Consider the following 19,088-nt stretch of genomic DNA (forward strand, 5'->3'; position numbering starts at 1 on the left):
GTTAGGTTAATTTTATTTATACCTTGAAGATTCTAAAGGTGTTAATTGGTTCTCCACAAATCATTCTCTGCTGAAGACTAAAACGATTTAATTCTAATAGAAGCTTCTAGTGCTGCTATGTCTTTATTGCGGTGTAGGCACCAGAACTACACATAGATGTATTGCATTATAAGGTCTGAGAATTCTAGATGTAAGGATGGAGGGATAGGCATCCTGGCATCTTGATAAAGGAAGGATTCATACCTGGCCAGGAGGCCATAATTGAAGGACTGGGTGATACGGCTTACCAGGAGCAGGTCATTCCCCTTCACAACAGGTGGCAGTGTTCCTCAAGGCTGAGCCCAATTAAGACACCAATAGGGTGTTATGGGAGTTGTAGTCTGGAAACACAGCTTTGTTGGGTTCAGATGGCACTGCTGGGAGAGGACTGGCTTCATCATGACCCAAAAGTGCTCTGGACAACTTGGAGAGGAGACTGGAAGCAGTTCTTAGGTTGACTTTAAAAGTGAGCACGCTGCCTCATTTATATCATTCAGAGTCTGTGGGCAGTGGTTAACACTCTTGGATGAGGAAGGAGAGAATTGTGAATGGTGTACAGTGAACCCTCGTTTATCGCGGATAATCCGTTCCAGACTACATTGATAAATGAATTTTCGCGAAGTAGGATTCTTTATTTATAAATCAAATATTTTCGCAGTTAGAGTATAGAAAACCTGTTTACGACTTCTAAAGACGTTTTTTTAACATTATTAGAGCCCTCTAGACATGAAACAACACCCTTTAGTCACCATTACACTCGTATTACTCAATATATTAGACAAAATAAGAGAAAATAAGACATATTAGACGTTACAAATATCATATTACTAGGCGACTTTCGCCTTTTAAGGCACCGACTTTTATCTTCAATTATTGTAGCTCCATGTGTACATCAGGCATGTAAGTGTAGAGAATGAGAACATCAAAGTGTCCATTCATAACATCTTTTTTTTTATCCCCTCAAGTGCCTGTCCAAAGTCGTACAATGTCAGCCCGAATCTGTACCGCTAAAGACGGAGTTTCATGCACTAAATAAGCTATAGATGAGAATAAGCAAGCACTATCTCCCCTGATATTTAATATGCGGTGAGGCATTTGTACTCCATCAACATTAATTATTTCAAGAGACATAATTTTTTCTATTTTTCCAGCGCATTGCGCACAAAAGCAAGGGAACGATGAGAGCACCAGAACTCTGCTCACATCACGTCGCTTCGTACCTCAAGCCGCAAGTAGTAAGTCTGTAATAAGCAGAATACCACTACGATTTGCACTCATGGGACGGAAGGACAATCCCGAACGCTTTTCTATAGTAGATTATTGTACTGTACATTTAATTGCACACAACCACTAACCTATGAAGGCACGACCTCAGTAGGAGAGTCTTCAGAGGTGGTGCAGTATCTTCAGCAGGTGCGTTGTTGTCTTCTTCCGCTCAAGAAGTACTAGGAGTAGGCAGTGGGTGTCTGGGTGCGCGGCTGAAGAACATCTTGATTGTCTCTTCACATGCGTGAGGAGGCTTTTGTAGGGTATTGCCATCTTTAATCATATACAAGAGTTTCTCCTTCTTCTGGATAGTAAGCATCTTCCTCCGGCGCTTAGTTTTATTCTCAGAAGGCTTAGAAAAAGCAGCACGTTTAGGAGCCATCGTAGGGCTTAGATAAAAATTCTCAGAAAGCGCATGCGTAGTGATGTAAGCGTGTATGAGAAAAAAATCGCGATAGAGTGAAGCCGCGAAAGTCGAAGCGTGATATAGCGAGGGATCACTCTATTTATGCTGGTATTCTGGAGAAAGAAGGTGTTTTGTCAAATAGAAATCCTTTATTTGAACCTGGAATTGTGTTGGGTATTACTGTGTCTGTGGTTTTGGCTCATTGGCACCCCCTTGTGGTTGCAGAATAATGTTCATTAAGTTGCATTTCACTTGTTCTCTGTTTATAGTTATAAAGGTGAGATCTATGTGGACGTGACTCCTTATTGGGCCTTATATGAACTGGTCGAGAAAGTATTTGCTCTGAACATTATTTCAGTTTTCTCTTTAGTTTTTTCAAAAGGGACTTCCCAGTCAATTTTTGAAAACTTAAAATTCCACTATGATCACCATGTCATTTTTGACATTATATTAAATTTGAGCAATTTGCAGGTAAGCTGAAAATATAATCATCCTGATGCTTTGCCCTATTTATACTCATTGTGTCTTCATCATCAGTCTCATCATCATCAACCTACTTTTTTAAATGTTTAATTGTAATTTTGTTATGATTCTTTTTTATAAGCAGTTGTAACTTATAGCCTTTTATCAATGTGTTCTTCATATGCTATTGTTTTTTTAATACAAAAATAAATATATCTACATTGCATATTCTTTAACCTGTAAAATGCACACAAAAAAACCATAACTGCCACCGTACAATATACTCCAAACACTGGTATAACCATTTATCAGCAATATTTTTGATTGTTATTCAGATCTCTAGCACCATGTACTGTAACATAAGATTTGTATGGTGCTTTTTTTTTTTTTTTTTCCTTTTCATTTTCTTAGTGTATTATTGTGAGACTTACTGGGAACGTTTATTGGGTTCATCTTCTCTCGCCCTTAAAGATTAACGTACATACATATGTACAGACACAGAAATCCTATCCAAAGTCTTGACTGGTGCCAATTGCCATTCACTCTGCAATATTCTGCATAAAATTTATATAGAGGAATTCACTATCACCTGCTCTAACAAGCAAGAAGATGTTGTGACGACACACATAAAAGCGCAGATCTTTTAGTTATATGCTACGTACCAACCAGACTATGTGGTGTTTTTTTTTTTTTTTTTTTTTTTTTTTTATTATTAATTTTATTACAATCAATACATAGCAATCAAGTTTTACAAAAAAAAAAAATTATGCTAAGAACAGATCGATCCCCACCCTTGAGAGAGAGAGCAAGCCAAATGGTGTAAAATTTAAGGCTTGTAAAAAATACCTAAATCAACAAATTCTCTGTGCTTTATAAACTCATTTCAAAATATTACTGATTAGATCCTGCCATGTTTTGAAAAAAGTCTGCACAGATCCTCTAACTGAGTATTTGATTTTTCCAATTTTAAATAATATAACACATCAGTTTCCCACTGACTTAAAGAGGAGAGTTTGGGTTCTTCCAGTTTATCAGAATAAGTCTGCGTGCCAACAGTGTAGTGAATGCAATCACAATTTGTTTGTCTTTCTCCACTTTAAGACCCTCTGGAAGAACCCCAAACACAGCTGTTAATGGGTTAGGAGGGATTGTGAGTCCAAGACTGTCTGAGAGGTAATTAAAAATTTTTGTCCAGAATAATGTTAATTTGGTGCAGGCCCAGAACATGTGACCTAGTGAGGCTGGGGCTTGGTTGCAACGTTCGCAGGTTGGATCATGCCCTGGAAACATTTTGGAGAGTTTTAGTCGAGACAGATGTGCTCGATATATAATTTTGAGTTGTATAATTGTATGCTTTGCATATGGAGCTTGAGTGAATTCTCTGCATTGCTACTTTCCACTCCTTTTCTGATATATTAATTGAGAGGTCATTTTCCCAGTGTCCTCTTGGATCTTTGAAAGGAAGGGATTGTAAAAGGATTTTATATATTGTAGAGATGGAGTCTAACTCCTTGAAATTGAGCAATAATTTTTCCAGCGTGGATGAGGGTGCAAGATGAGGAAAATCTGGAAGGTTCTGTTTAACAAAGTTCCTGATTTGAAGATAGTGAAAGAAATTTGTAGCTGGAATGTTAAATTTGGAATGTAATTGTTCATAGGATGCAAAGACGTTGTCTATATAAAGATCTCTAAGCAAGTTAATTCCAAATTTTTCCAGATATTAAAACTGCATATGTTTGTGAGGGTTGAAAGAGGTGGTTCTTTTGCAGGGGTGCCACAGAAAGAAGCTTCTCCGTCTTAAAATGCTTTCTACATTGGTTCCAGATTCTAAGTGAGTGGAGCACAATTGGGTTATTAGTGTATTGCCGATAGCGTGTGTTTATTGGAGCACAGAGCAAGGAATACAAAGAAGTACTGCAGGATTTTACTTCTATTGCGGTCCATGCCTGTGTATGTTCTTCTATTTGTGTCCAGGTTCTTATCGACTGTATATTTGCCCCAGTAATAAAACTGGAAGTTAGGTAGAGCCATGCCACCTTCTGCCTTTTGTCTTTGTAGGGTCGCTCTTTTGATGCGTGGATGTTTAGAATTCCAAATAAATGAGGTTATTGTTGAATCTAATTGCTTAAAGAACGATTTATTAATGTATATTGGTATGTTTTGAAATAAAAAGGAGCTTAGGAAGAATATTCATCTTAACAGTGTTAATTCTTCCAGCTAGTGTGAGATGAAGGGTTGACCATCTATGCAAGTCTTGTTTAATTTTTTCCATGCAGACGACGAAATTTTGTTGATAAAGAGCTTTATGTTTACTTGTGATGTTTACCCCGAGGTATTTAAACTGTTCTGCAATGATAAAAGGAAGGGTGTCTAATCTAATATTATATGCTTGCGAATTCACGGAAAGAGTACACTTTTATTCAGATTAATTCTGAGACCAGAGAGCTTTTGAAATTCTGTGAGTGCTGCTAAGACTGCAGGCACAGAATTTTCTGGGTCCGATATATACAGTACCATGTCATCTGCATATAATGAGATTTTCTGTTCCAGTCCTTCTCTGCTAATCCCCTTTATCTGATCAGTATTTCGACAATGTATTGCCAGTGGTTCAATGGCAATTGCAAACAGCAGTGGTGACAAAGGGCATCCTTGTCTTGTGCCACGTTCTAGTTTAAAGTAGTCTGAGCAAATGTTATTGATGCAAACTGAAGCTTCTGGGTTAGTATACAGTAATTTAATTCATGCACAAATGTTGGGCCAAACCCAAACTTCTCCAAAATAGTAAAAGGTATTTCCATTCAATCATGTCGAATGCTTTTCTGCATCCAATGATAATAATATTTCTGGGGTGTTTGATTTAGTTGGTGAGTATATTACATTAAACAGGCGTCGAAGATTTGAAGATAAGTGTCGGCCCCTAATAAATCCAGTTTGGTCTTGTGATATTACGAGGGGAGCACTTTCTCCATCCTTCTAGCTATGATTTTAGAGAGTATTTTAACGTCGTTATTCAGAAGTGAAATTGGTCTGTATGATGCACATTGTAATAAGTCCTTATTTTGTTTTGGAAAGACAGTGATTAGTGCTTGGCGAAAGGTTTGTGGAAGAGATTGGTTATCTCTGGCTTCTGTAAATGTTGCTAATAGGAGGGGAGCTAGCTGAGGAGAATTTCTTGTAAAACTCTGCAGGGTAGCCGTCAGGGCCTGCTGCTTTTCCACCTTGGAGTGACTTTATAGCATCCAGTAATTCTGATAATGACAGAGGTTTATCGAGTCCTCCACACTAAAAGCGTCAATTTGTGGTATCTGTAATTTATCCAGAAATGCATTAGATTGTATATTGTCTTCTTTAAACTCAGTAGTATATAGGGATTTATAGTAGTCTCTAAAAGTGTACATTATATTTTTGTGTTCGATGATTTTATCTCCGTTCGTGTTAGTGATTACCGAGATTGCGTTGTGTACATCTTGCTTGTGAATTTGTTGCGCTAAAAGCTTATTAGCTTTCTCTCCATGTTCATAATAATGATGTCTGGATTTGTAAATTAGTTGTTCGGTTTCTTTAGTTGTCAAGAGGTTTAATTCTGAATGTAGAGCCTGCCTCCTCTTATGTAGAGTCTCGCTTGGTAGTCTGGCATGTTCTTCATCTATTTTAGTAATTTCACTTTTTATCTCTGCTACTTTCTTCGCGGATTTATTTCTGTGGGAAAGATATGAGATAATCTGTCCTCTTAAGAAGGCCTTAAGAGTTTCCCAGAGTATTCCTGCAGAGATCTCAGGGGATGTATTTGTCTCTAGAAAGAATTCGATTTGTTTGGATATAAATTCAGTACAATTCTCGTCAGCTAATAGAAGCGGATTGAGGCGCCATCTGCGGGGTGAGTGTATGGGGCTTAGTAATTTCAGCTCCAAGATCATCGGAGCATGGTCTGAAATAACAATAGCATCGTATTTACAAGATTTAATCTTAGGCAAGAAGTTATTATCTATAAAGAAGTAATCAATCCTTGAGTAGCAATGATGTACTGGTGAGTAGAAAGAATATGTTCTTGAATTTGGGTTTAAAACCTCCAGGGATCTGATAAGTTGTGATCAGTTATAAACTTTGTAATTATCTTTGCGGTGTTAGTTGCCGTTCCCCCTGTGGAGGAAGTCTTATCTAAAAGTGGATTTAGAACACAATTAAAGTCCCCAGCCATTATAAGTTTATGAGTGTTCAGATTGGGAATGGATGCAAATAAATTTTGTATAAATTCCTTATCATCAACATTAGGTGCATAAACATTTATCAAAATCATTTTACAGTTAGATAAGTCTCCCATGACCATCACATATCTCCCTTCAGGATCCAATACTACATCTGATGCTACAAATGGTACTGTTCTATGTATGAGAATTCCCACCCCTCTAGTTTTCTTTGTAAAACTAGAATGGAACATTTGGCCAGTCCAGTCTTTTGCAGCGGAACTGATCCTTACTTAGTAAGTGGGTTTCCTGTAAAAATACTATTTTAGCATTTAGACCTGTTAGGTGAGAAAGTACTTTCTTTCTCTTTAATTCGTGATTCAGGCCTTTAACATTCCAGCTTACGAAGTTAACTGTCCCATCATGGAGACACTGATTCTGAGTTTTTGTGTCATATTATAGTCTTAACTGGAAGTGAAATAGTTTAGGAATTAATTTCCTATTCCCCCAAGAGTTGTTGCCATGCAGCTTATTATTACGTTGATAGTTATAATTATAAAGATTGAGATGATAGATTAGATATAGATCAAGCCTGCTCTCTTTCTCTTCCCCTTAACCCCCACCCTCCCTTTTTGCCTCCCCAGGTGAGGCTAAAACCCACTTCATGCAGTCCCAGTCCTCTGACATACCCAGAGACAGAGCACGTCCAAAGCACATCAAGCCCCCATGCAGTGGCGCTTTAAGGTTAAAAGATAGAGATATCTGTTACCAATATAGTCTTTAAAAGAGGAAAAAGAAAAAAGAATTTTGCACTTAATATATACATATATATATATATACATATATATATATATATATATATATATATATATATATATATATATATACATACACATACATATATATATAATCTTCATCAATTTTAGTGCATTAAGATGATATCCCCAGATAATAAACCCAGGTGATGGTGTTAAAGATGTGTCCAAAACAAGCATAACAAGTCTTAATGCAGTAATAGCAATAACAGCAAACCAAGGGTATGATATTGAACAGTCTCATTTAGGGTACACATGAAATAATTAGAAAAGAAAAAAGAGGAGGAAAACGTAATTAAGCACAATAAAACATAAACATTTAGCGCCCTAGTAATACTAAGTAATAATAAGTAATAAGTAAGTAATAATAATATAAGTAATAATATAAGAATATGAGAATATATGCTGATAAAAAAACCCGTATTTTAAAACAAATAGATCAGACAGTAGATTATTAATCCTAGCTTTATCATTTACCGCCATGACTCACAATTATGTATCAGAATAGTTCCGGGATCAGCTTTCTTAACTCATTTTCTGCCTCTTCCTTGCTAGCGAAAACATAGAAATGACCCTGCCATTCCACTTTCAGTTTTGCGGATACAGGAGGCCGTATTTGACATTGGCTTGCCGTAGCGCTGTTTAATATTATAGAAGGCGCGTTTAATAGCTGTTGCTGGAGAGAAGTCAGGGAAGACGCGAATGTGGCAATCTTCATATATAATATCTTCCTTTTTTCCTGAGGAGTTCCATCACCTCTAACTTAAATGATAATCGTTCAAAACGAACTATAAAAGATCTTGGTCGGGTCTGACGGTGTTTGATCAGCGTCGCTGTAAGCCGCTGCTATCTCAGATTCTGCTTTAAAGTCGCCCCCGATTATTTTAGAAAAAGTTCAGTTGCGAATTTCACCGGGTTTAAACTTTCTCGATTCTCCGGCAGGCCTTCAATTCTGACATTATACCTTCTATTCCCATCTTCTAAAGCAGCCAGTCTGTCTCCAAGTTTTTCTCCGAGTTTTTACATTCGAACTGGCATTTACTGCTCTTTCCTCGGCACTGGCAGCTAGATGTTCGGCTATTTCGATCCGATTCGTGAATGTCTCACTAAGATGCTCCAATTGATCAGCAAGCGTGCTCAGTTTAGCGAGTTTTTCTCAATGCGCTCTTCAATTTTGCCCAGCACCTGTCGAAGTTCAAGTTGGACCTCTTGACGCAGCCTTTCATTTGCCTGTTGGAATTCCTGTCGCAGCCTTTCATTTGCCTGTTGGATTTCCTGTCGCAGACATTCATTGGCCTGTTTCATCTCCTGTTTTAATTCCTGTTTCAGTCTCTCAAGTGCCTTTGCCGTTGCTTTCTCATTAGCCTTCTCGCTTTCCTTTATATCTTGCGTGAGCTCAGCGAGCAACACTTTCAGTTCAGATAGCTCAAATGTGCCTTCTTGTGCCGTAGATGAAGCAGCAGACTCTGCTGAAGCGGTGTCCCGCTGCTCCAGTCCCGCGTAATTGCGTAACTGAAGCCGCGGACCTCCCGGCCTTTTCCAGTTTCAGGTAATCCTCTCCAATCGGCGAGCTATCCACATCTGCACTCACGATCGCACCTTCGCTCCCCTTTTCGCTCTCAGCCGGCGACGATGTAGCGGACCGTGGTCCCGAGGAGTCTGTACTTTCGCCCATCTGATCCAGGTCTGTCTCTGACAGGCCGTATCTCGAGCTAGGGCTTGCTGATCGCAGCTTGGATGTAGCTTTAGTCTTCGATTCTTTCGTTCTTTCCTTCTTGTTGGCCATGTTTATATGTGTTTACATATACTGTAGCGGTCCCTCTCGGGTCGAATAAATACAGGATATCTCAGAATAATGAGCAAATAATATGAAAAATAGCACCACTGCTAGCGGAGCTCCACTTCAGACGTCCATCTCCCGCATCGGACGAGACCAACTTTTTTACTGTAGTTTTACTAATTATTGAAGAGCAACCTCAATAGCCTTGATAAACCCTGTGAATAAGAAAGTAGCAACCTAAATCACACTTGGTTACCCTTTTATTATTTCTGTTATTCTAGGTAAACGACAAAGATCAGAAAATGTAAAAGCAATATGGTGTTTATTAACGTATAACAATACCAAGTAGTAGAAAATAAAATAGATAGCAATATCTGGATACAAACAAAGAGCATACTGAAAATCAAAAGTGTCAAGAGGTCAATGTTGTCCTGGGATCAGTGTTATTCATAGGTTATGTTTTCTGACGTCCAAATCAAATGGACTTGCGTCTCTTGATCACTGACATCACTTCCTATGTCACCCTTCTGTTGTTTTTCTTCTTCTTCATCTTCTTCTTGGTGGATTAGATGAGCCCAATTTATGTTAAAATGGACATGTGGGGTTTCGGGACATCTGACATTGCACACAATTGATTGCCTATCCTGCTTAGATGACAAATGACTCTGATCAGAGCGGTTGATCTTTTAAATACTTCTGTTTTTGTGAAGCTGTAAACTAATTGTGTAATCACTAGCCCTACAGTGTCCATTCGGTTACAGGATATGAATGAATTAAAACAGGTTCTGCGATTAGTTAATTCTCTTGTGCAAGATTATAAAATAATTGGAAAAGGAACGGATTGGAACAAATGCATAAATTACTAGTTAAATAGTAAAGGTTGTTTGCAATGCCTGCAGTTAAATTCTGTTCATCTTGGTTCATTTGAGTAAAATAATTTAATATAAACAGTCTGCAATACAAAAATTGAAGATATTCCACACTAGGACACTTAGGTATTCTGTGTTTGTGCAATATCAGAAGTAACAATGAAAAAAGGAAATTTTTGTTGCTAAAAACTTAAAAATTGTGGTTAATAATTATTCAAAACTGCATAGGAGTTTGATAGTCTGACCCTTAAATGTGCCTATTGATCCATTTTTACTGTGTTTTTGTGCAAAAATATGCATATTTCTGAAATACATAAAATGTTTGTTTACAGAGGCTGAACAACTGCACTTACAGCTGTCCTTTAAAGTCTGATATAATTTTTGAAACAAGCCTTTAGTTTTATATTATTTGAGTTATGGGGAAAAGAACAATGCATTATTCAGCATTGAAGGTTTAAGTCAGAATGACTGACTAACAGGCACACTTGAGAAATTATACAGAAGCATCATAGTACTTAATTTTTAAAAAATGGCTATGACTAACCTTAATAATAATAGTGGTTATTTTAGTCATTAGAAAAAGAAACAAAGCTAATAAAATAATTCATTTTCATAAGAAGAATTTTTTTGTTTAACTATTTTCATGAACATTCAATTTGTTGAAGTAATCTACTAAAATTTGTAACTGATTGTTTTCTTTTTTGCCATAGTCATCAAACCCAAACCACATGCTGGGACCATCCAAAGATGACCGAATTATTCCAGTCACTTGGTGAGTCAGACCTGCTTTAGTTTTGCCCATATGAAGATAAATCATTCCATGATGTTCTTAAATTTGTCTTTTGTGATGTAGTAATGGTTTGCCTGATTTGTTTTTCTTGGCAGCTGATCTTAATAATGTTCGCTTCTCTGCCTATCGAACTGCTATGAAGATTCGTAGACTACAAAAAGCCCTTTGCTGTAAGTAATTCTTAAAAGAATTTCTGTGCTCAGTAATTTGTTGTAGAATGCTGGTGAAAATTGGCAGCAATAAACATATGTTGTATATCTGCTATCTTGCTGTGTTTTTAGATTATCAAAAACTAAATAAACATACCGTGATTTGTGCTTATCCTACACAAAACTGTATTAATGAGATGCTTTGCATAAAAAAGATCCTTGTGATCTATATAGCAGGCACATTTATTTCATTTAGTATCTTCCATACTGAATTCTTTTGCAAACAAAAAATGTATATAACAAAGAATAGAAGTGGTAGGAACTGGCAAAAGATAATCACATCAGAGAGGCAAAAATAAGTTTACTTGTTTAACCAACACCTTTATCCAAGGTGTCATAAAACATTTGAAATATAACTGGTTCCATTTCTTTTGTTCTTCCAGTTGGAGCACAGACTGATGAAGTGACCCACTTGTGGTCACTCAGTGTTATTAGTGGGATTTGAATACAAAACCTCAGTGTTTGAAGTCCAACCCTAACCCTTAATCACTACACCACACTGCATCTTGCATCTTGAGTATGGATTTTAATGTTGGCAGCAAAAGAATATTTATTGAACTACACTGGAAAAAAGCCCAAAAAGTAAATGCCACAAAACAATTTGTTTAAGATGCAGCAGTGAGAAAACAGAGTTCAAGTAATCTCACATTACAGAAACTATTTACATTTCAGTTGCCTCTGCGAGAGTTAATGGACAGTTGATGCACTTCACACTGCTATATATTCCTTATACTCCTTATTAGTATTTGTACTTTCCTTAATGTCCTTGGCAAACCATTGGCAATGCCTTATCTTGTTCCGATGAAATTCAGTGGTCTATCATATTGGATAAATCCATCTAAACAAAATAACATTACAAAATACAATAACTTTATAGCCATTCTTTAATATCCGCAATGTATACTAATTGATTTAAATTTTTTTGCAGTCCATTGAGTAGTGTAAACTTGAAATATTGATTGTTTGTTTCCTCCCCATGTTTAAGTATTAGCTGTTTCATTTAGAAAATTTACTGAAATCAGACTCAGGACTTTATTTAAATCTATTACTTCTAAAAGATGTTACTATTTCCTAAAGAAATAAAATCTCTTTTATAACAAATGTAAGACATAATAAAGTGTTTAGGATTTTATATAGACAATTTTGTACATCTGCATTCATAATACATTATAATATATTTTTGCCTAGCAGTTCTTATAGATGATTTACTTTGAAGTGTTTGCCTTTCCATCTTATAAGGCAATTCAAATGTTTAAATTAATACAGTGTTTTGCAGTATGCCAAAGTTTGAATATTAGCAGATCTGGCTTTTGTGGGTTCTGTTACTGCTAATTTCTGAAAAATATAAGGCATATTTTCTCAAGATCCTTGTGTGTCTTGAGTTTTATCTATTTTGTAAAAACTGCATGCACATGTCCTTTATTTATTTATGTATGTATTTATTCAGTGCACAGAAAGTATTTTCTGCTATGGTTCATTAGATCCCTAAGTACAGACCTGAACAGAGCCAAGGATATTTTGGCTTTGGTTGGGAACACTCGTCCATTATGCACTCACTTGTTGTATCTTAGACATCCAATGACATTTTTCCTTTTGGTTGTGGATAGGACAATTTTGTTCATGTCTTTTTCGAAAAGTAAGGTTTATCAGGCCATTTTCAGTATGAATGTGTAGATTTTAATTTAATTCAAATCTGTTTATAGCTTTAAGGTACCCTTATGTTTGCTTTTTATCCTACCTTAACACATGCAGTTCCCCATTTGCAACAATTGTTTTGTGTGAGCAGAGGCATTTCCTGGATTTAATTTTTCATCTGCTTCTGACTTTTTCCTGCTATCTCTTCTTCTAATTTTTAAGGGAGTAAATTATTTGTTTCTTGTTTTTGGCAGTCTGCCTACAAGTAGTTCTTTAGTAATTTGCTGTTACAGATCAGTTTAGCACAGGAAAGACGAGTAAATAACCTTTAGTACTATCACTCATTCCTGAGTATATGGTGTACGTCTTTTTTTAGAATCCAAGTCTTAAAGGCAGAGATACTGTGAATAGTTTGATTGAAATTCTTCATTTTTTCTAGAGAATTACCAGTAGCCAAGACATTTTTTTTTTTCTGGACCACCTTTTAATTATATATTTTTTATTTATTTATTTTTTAAGAAGTCAGTTCTTTTAGCTTGATAAATATGCAAATCTGGTCTGGTTTACCAGTTTCTTACTGCCTTTACACTTCACGGTAGCACTTGTTTAAGTATATGTGTTTGTACATATCGCCCACAAAGAAGTTGCAGCATAGTTGTATGTCTGAAGCTGTGAGTTTAAAAGGAGAAACTTATACTTTCATGAGTTAGTTTAATATTTTATTTGAAGGAAAAAAACTATCCAGTACACAAATGATTATTTTCAACTTAAGTAACACCAACAAGTAGAAATACCATACTACAAACAATTAAATCTAAGCCAAGTGAAAAGTATTTAAATCTAGCAAGCAAGACAACTCTCATTAAAAGTTTTTTGTGTAGTTTTTGCATATGCATTTTTTGCAGTGCATACATGTGGCAATTTGTTTTCTTTACTCTAGCAATGTGTTTATTTGGCATTTTAGCCCTGGAACCCAATAGATGAATGATTTTCTTTAATGAGACAATTGTGTTGCTTTCTTGTACAGCTTGTTACCCTCCTGCTCTTTAGTAACCCAAGACATCTTCACCCAGTTGCTGTCTTTAGCTGTTAAGATCCAGCACTGGAATTTGTGTTAAAGTAGAGTGTTGTTATGGGCCACAGCTTACTCCGTAGGAAGTCTACTGAGTAGAACATAAATTTGCAAGTAAAATCATGCAGGTATACAAGGAGGTGTGAACATACTACCATTGTTTTCTTGGGTTCTCATATGCCTATCCTTTTGATTTAATAAATGTGTACTAGTTTGTCAGTCAGCTTTGGAAAAATTGAGTTATGGCCTCCTTGCTGACCAAAGCAATAAACAGTAGAAGATTACGTACTGTACCTTAGTGCCTGAAATATACTTTGCAAAAGTATCATTTAATCTTCTAATAGATAGATAGATAGATAGATACTTTATTAATCTGATGTTCCCAGTAGTTTACCAGTCATGATTTGGTCATTTTACTGTGAAAATGAGCAGTTAGACTAGAATAGTATTTATAGACTTCACAACAGGAATGGACTATAGCAAACTGTAAGGTCAGACCCTATTTGAAAAGTACATTTTTTTCCTAGGGTCAATTTTTGTTTCAGAGGAACCATAAAAACACATTTCTGACATTTATCTATTCATCCATTTCGTAACTAATATATGTGAGAGTGACACAAAGACCAGCCCTGGACACATACCCATGCTCACTTTTACTAGGGTATTTTAGGACCACAGACCACATTTACGTTTTCACTTTAACTTTGGATATGTTGAAAAACAGCTATAGATTTGTAGTGTCCAGTTTCTAAGAATAAATCTTAATCTTTTTACCTGTCCAAACAGAAAGGGCATACATATTGTTTTATTCTCTGTTCTTTCTACTATAGTGGATTTACTGGAACTTAATGTTGCACAGGACATTTTTGAACAACACAAACTTAATCAGAATGATCAACTTTTGAACGTCCCAGATGTCATTAATTGTCTGACGACCATCTATGATGGACTAGAAGAAAATCACAAAGATTTGGTGAATGTGCCTCTCTGCGTAGACATGTGTTTAAACTGGCTCTTAAACGTGTTTGATACGTAAGTATATTATAAATTACAAATGGTAGTGCTAAGTTTCAGCACAGTTGAACCAAAGGGCAGCCTGCTAGGCTCAGTGTCTTTTTTTGAAAAGCTAACCTCCTGGATACTTTTTTACTTTTTCCTATCAACCATATTATCTCTCATGATGTTTATGATAATTATACTTTGATATACAGTATGTGTTTAAAACAAAATCTTACTGTTTTTATTCTGTTTGTCTTTGTTTATTCTTCCACAAAACTTTGAAACCTGGAAATTGTTTGTTTTTCTTTACTCATTCTGAAATATTTTCATTGGGAAGGGGTTGGTGAGCTTGAAATATCATGTTTATCCTGCCACCCAACCATTTTTTAAACTTTAACTCTCTATGTTAACATTGGGCACATGAAAGGATGTATCATCTATCCTGGATATAGAACTACTCATTTGTAGGAATTCATGTGTAAAAAAATGTATCAAATTGAAACACGTGCAGATTATGAATAATCCAAAATTGATTGTGCTAAATCTGCTTCTTTGCCATATTGTAAAAATCTTAGTTTAATTCAAAATATTTTCTATTCCATTTAAGATTTATGAAGTTGGCAATAAAGATGTAACAAAGATAAAAAAAATAATAATTTTTAAGTATTATACAGGTATGGCCTTGCAATTTATTTCATAATCATTGAGAACAAATTAACAGTTAAAGTAATGCTCTGTTGTTTATTGTGTATATTTTATAAAATAATTATTTGGTAGGTCATGAACAAAAAAGTCTATACAGTATACAGTCTATTGTAGAACATACTTCACCATTTCATCTAATATATCAAGCAACCAGCATAAATTCTTGTTTTTCTTTATATGTTTCACTTTTAAAGATCAAAAAAGTCAGTCATTGTGTTTAAAAAATTCAGTAATAGGCTGATGATGAAATTAAAAGGTTATTTAAAATAAGGTGTACCAATGCATAATGATGAACTGATCAGCAGGCGTTGATTCCAAAAGTATATAAAATCAGCAGCTTAATGAATTTTAGTTGTCCTTTTATGTAATAATTCATATTTAGTAAATTAAAAGAAATCTCTGATAATCTTAGAAGTTATTTCAAAACACTGTATTGCAAATGATCTAACCATTAAAATTGGAGAAAATTTAAGAACGGAATTCGACTCTCTGGGGTGGGGAGCCTACCAAATTTAGTTTAATGCTCCTAGTAGATTTACAAATCTGCAGGGTTATATAAATTTATTTACAGACTTATTTCATATATTCATATCCTTAGTCTATGATCCTGTAACAGACAGATACCCATCTTAGTAGGAAAGCAAAGTGCATGGAAAAAACAACATGGACATGGGTTTTGCACACTCTGCTCTGTGACAGGTGACATGGCAGGATTTGATCACAGGTCTGCCTAGCCTGTCACAATAGCAAATATCAGTTTTTTTAAGTCTATCATCACTAAATACAGGCTTCAAAGAAAATAACACTTCTATGGATTATTTTTCAGAATGGTGCTAAAATAAAGTACAAAACTTCTGGAACAGTGTTCCTTGGACAGAAACCTTAAACATCACATTGTTTGTTTACAATTCAAAGTGATATTATTAAAAGAGCAAGTTCTACTGTTGAAAAGAACAACTGAATGGTCTCCATCATGGTCATATGTGATTCACTCCATGATTTACTGCCCATTACACTATACTACAGTATTCCAGAGGAGACTCTAAATCCATATGTCCAAAAAATTAAGCTGAGTCAAAATCGAATCACTCAAATAAGTAAATCTTTGACAATTGAGTTGAAGAAGAAGAAATGAAGAATTTTGGATAAGCCAAATTAAAGTTCAGATTGTAGCCTTTCCATGTGTGATATTTGCTAAATTAATTTGTCTTATCTGTTATTGAAACTTGATGAGGCTATTGAGACAATGAATTGTATACAAATATATTAAACAATAAAATAGTAAGGGGTCAAGTCTGTCACCATCTGGCAGTTTGCCATAATTACAGTTTTGTATGACTTTTAAGATCCAAATTGCGAAATGCTTGTCATAGTGGATACAGAAAGTATTATCATCCAGATATCAGCTGACATCAAATATTAAACAGCCTACCACAGGATCCAACTTTGCCCTTTCAGCTCTAGAAAATCTTTGACAAATCATTGACATTATAAGTGATATGTTATTAAAATTCTTTACCATTACATACATTTTTCATACAGAAATATAAATGAATTGTACAAATGTTAAGTGCTTGTTAAAAATGCAGAGCTGTACTTTTTTGCAACTTCTTAAGTATTTCCAGCATTTAGGAAAAATTGACTCTCTTTGTATGGTTATTTTTCACTAACCAGCGGACGCAGTGGCAAGATTCGCGTGCTGTCCATGAAGATTGGATTGCTGTCCCTTTCCAAGGGGCTTTTAGAAGAAAAATATAAATGTAAGCATTCCGTAATTTTTGTAATCCTATTCTAAAACCATTGTGATGAAATGTACTGGAGAAGGAATTCTTGTGGTTTGTAGAATGGACTAAGTGCAGACAGGTATTTATACAGTGTACTGTGTATAACAGTAAAAATTGTGGCATTGCAAAAAAGTCAGGGAAAAAATGCACAGTGATTAATGCACGTAGTTAGCTAGTGGGTTGCTCATTACATCTATGTGGAGAAAACTGCATGCTATAGATTTAATTTAGTTGGCATTTAAATAAATGTTAAAAAGCTTTGCTTGCTTGCTAAAATGTTACTAGCTCTAAGTTTAGTGCCATGTACAAAACCCTCTTTTGTAATAATATTTCCATTAACTAACATGGAAAGCATCAGTAGCAGGGAAGCTTGCTCAGCATACCATAGGGTTAAAGTACTGGCTAAGAAAGGTAAACATATTCTGAAGAAGGCTAACTTAGGAAGTTGTATAAAAAAAATCAGAAATTGTTTTGTGGTGGTTCTTCTGTTTCTACACAGCTTAGGTATACAATAAGCACTTCATTATACTGCATAGACACCCCATACCATCTAAAGTGTGAAAAATCTAAAGTTGATAAATATATTGCAGTGCACCCCAAATTTATTATCACTTGTACAGAGTGCATTTTCCTATTTGCATATTTTACCAGCATGCACACACTACTGTCCAGCACCATGAATGTTGCCTCATTGGTTATATAATCTATAACACAGAATACAACAGGCCAAACCCACAGAAAGCCCTGGTTGTGTCGTCAAGAATTCCAAATACAGCATACATTTAAAATATAATTTCTTTTGTCTGCTGTATGCATCCTTTGCAAATTGTGATTATACTATTTGCAAAATAAAATATACAGTATAACACTACAGACACTACACACAAGTGGGAAAAACTCAAAAACCATCTAAATAAAAGGATACCTGTACAGGGCCATTCATATTGCCTATTATGTGCAATGAATCCATCACAAAATTCTAAATGAAGAGCCATCCCAAATGTCAGTAATGACTGTTGCAGGTGCTGATTAAGCTGGACATATCTAGATAGGGAGCCTCTTCAAAAGTGTAGGGAAAGTCATGGCATGGCATAACACTTGAAGCAAAAGTTTTAGCATGCATGGAATCTTTATTGTCATATTTGTAAGCGTCATATAAATTAAATTTCATCAGTTTTCTCCACAGTAAGACTCTCCGATGTGGAGAGAGCATCATACAGAACAAATTTCTCGCTGCACTATTACCACACAATTTAGCTGGCATATATTTGTAAGTGTGATCTACTATGTGTCTGTGATCTACTTATTTGGTTATGACATTATATTCTTGATATTATGTGTTGTTTTCAAAAACATTATTTAGAACATCTTTTGCTAAATCCATGCTTAGTTTTGGTTAAGATGAACACTCTATTTTGGGCAAATTCAGTTTTGGTGGTTGAAGAAAAGAAGTTATAGTTGAAAAGAAAATATAATCATAATAGTTTTTCAAAAAATATATATGTTAACTGTAAAGCTACGATTTAACACAGATCTTTTTGATAGCCAAAATAACTACCAACAGTAGGATGAAAAATCCATTAATACTAGAAAATCTATACTAGTCCTTTCTATAAAATAAATCTAACAAATATCACAATATATGCTAAAAAATCCTGTTTTATCATTAGCATCCCAAATATCATTGCAGAGTATAAAATTAATAAGCAGTATTTTAATAAAGTCTAAACAGATATCTTGAGTTATAATGACATCTTTTAAGTTTAATCTGTGTGAGTTTGTATTTTAAGCAAATTTAAAATTAATACCTTAAACTAATTCCTTTTTCATTCAGGCTAATTTTCGTTTTCAAAAGCTGAAATTACATTTTGATTGGTTAGTTCTGTAATTAGAGATTGCATTTTGGCTAGTCTTTATTAATGTATATGTCTTTAATTTATGTTAAGATTAAAAGATCTAAATGTAATCTTTTACATTTAAATTTTAAATAGTTAAAAGTGTGATTGAAGGTATTGATAAAATTATAAATGTAACTTTCTATAAGTGAATACTTCTTAGAAGTCAATGGTAAAA

General features: G+C 35.0%; 1 protein-coding gene across 6 annotated transcripts in view; it reads left to right on the plus strand.

Annotated features, from left to right (window-relative positions):
• The window catches only part of utrn (utrophin), a 513,264-nt gene that overhangs the window by 446,689 nt on the left and 47,487 nt on the right, over positions 1 to 19,088 (plus strand). For all 6 annotated transcript variants that reach the window (XM_039747516.1, XM_039747517.1, XM_039747518.1 and 3 more), the window contains 4 exons: positions 10,532 to 10,593; positions 10,707 to 10,781; positions 14,358 to 14,559; positions 16,906 to 16,991. In XM_039747516.1, the coding sequence (XP_039603450.1) occupies positions 10,532 to 10,593; positions 10,707 to 10,781; positions 14,358 to 14,559; positions 16,906 to 16,991 (425 nt within the window). The remainder of the gene's footprint in view (positions 1 to 10,531; positions 10,594 to 10,706; positions 10,782 to 14,357; positions 14,560 to 16,905; positions 16,992 to 19,088) is intronic.

Source organism: Polypterus senegalus, chromosome 3, assembly GCF_016835505.1.
Source record: "Polypterus senegalus isolate Bchr_013 chromosome 3, ASM1683550v1, whole genome shotgun sequence".
Taxonomy (NCBI): Eukaryota; Metazoa; Chordata; class Cladistia; order Polypteriformes; family Polypteridae; genus Polypterus; species Polypterus senegalus.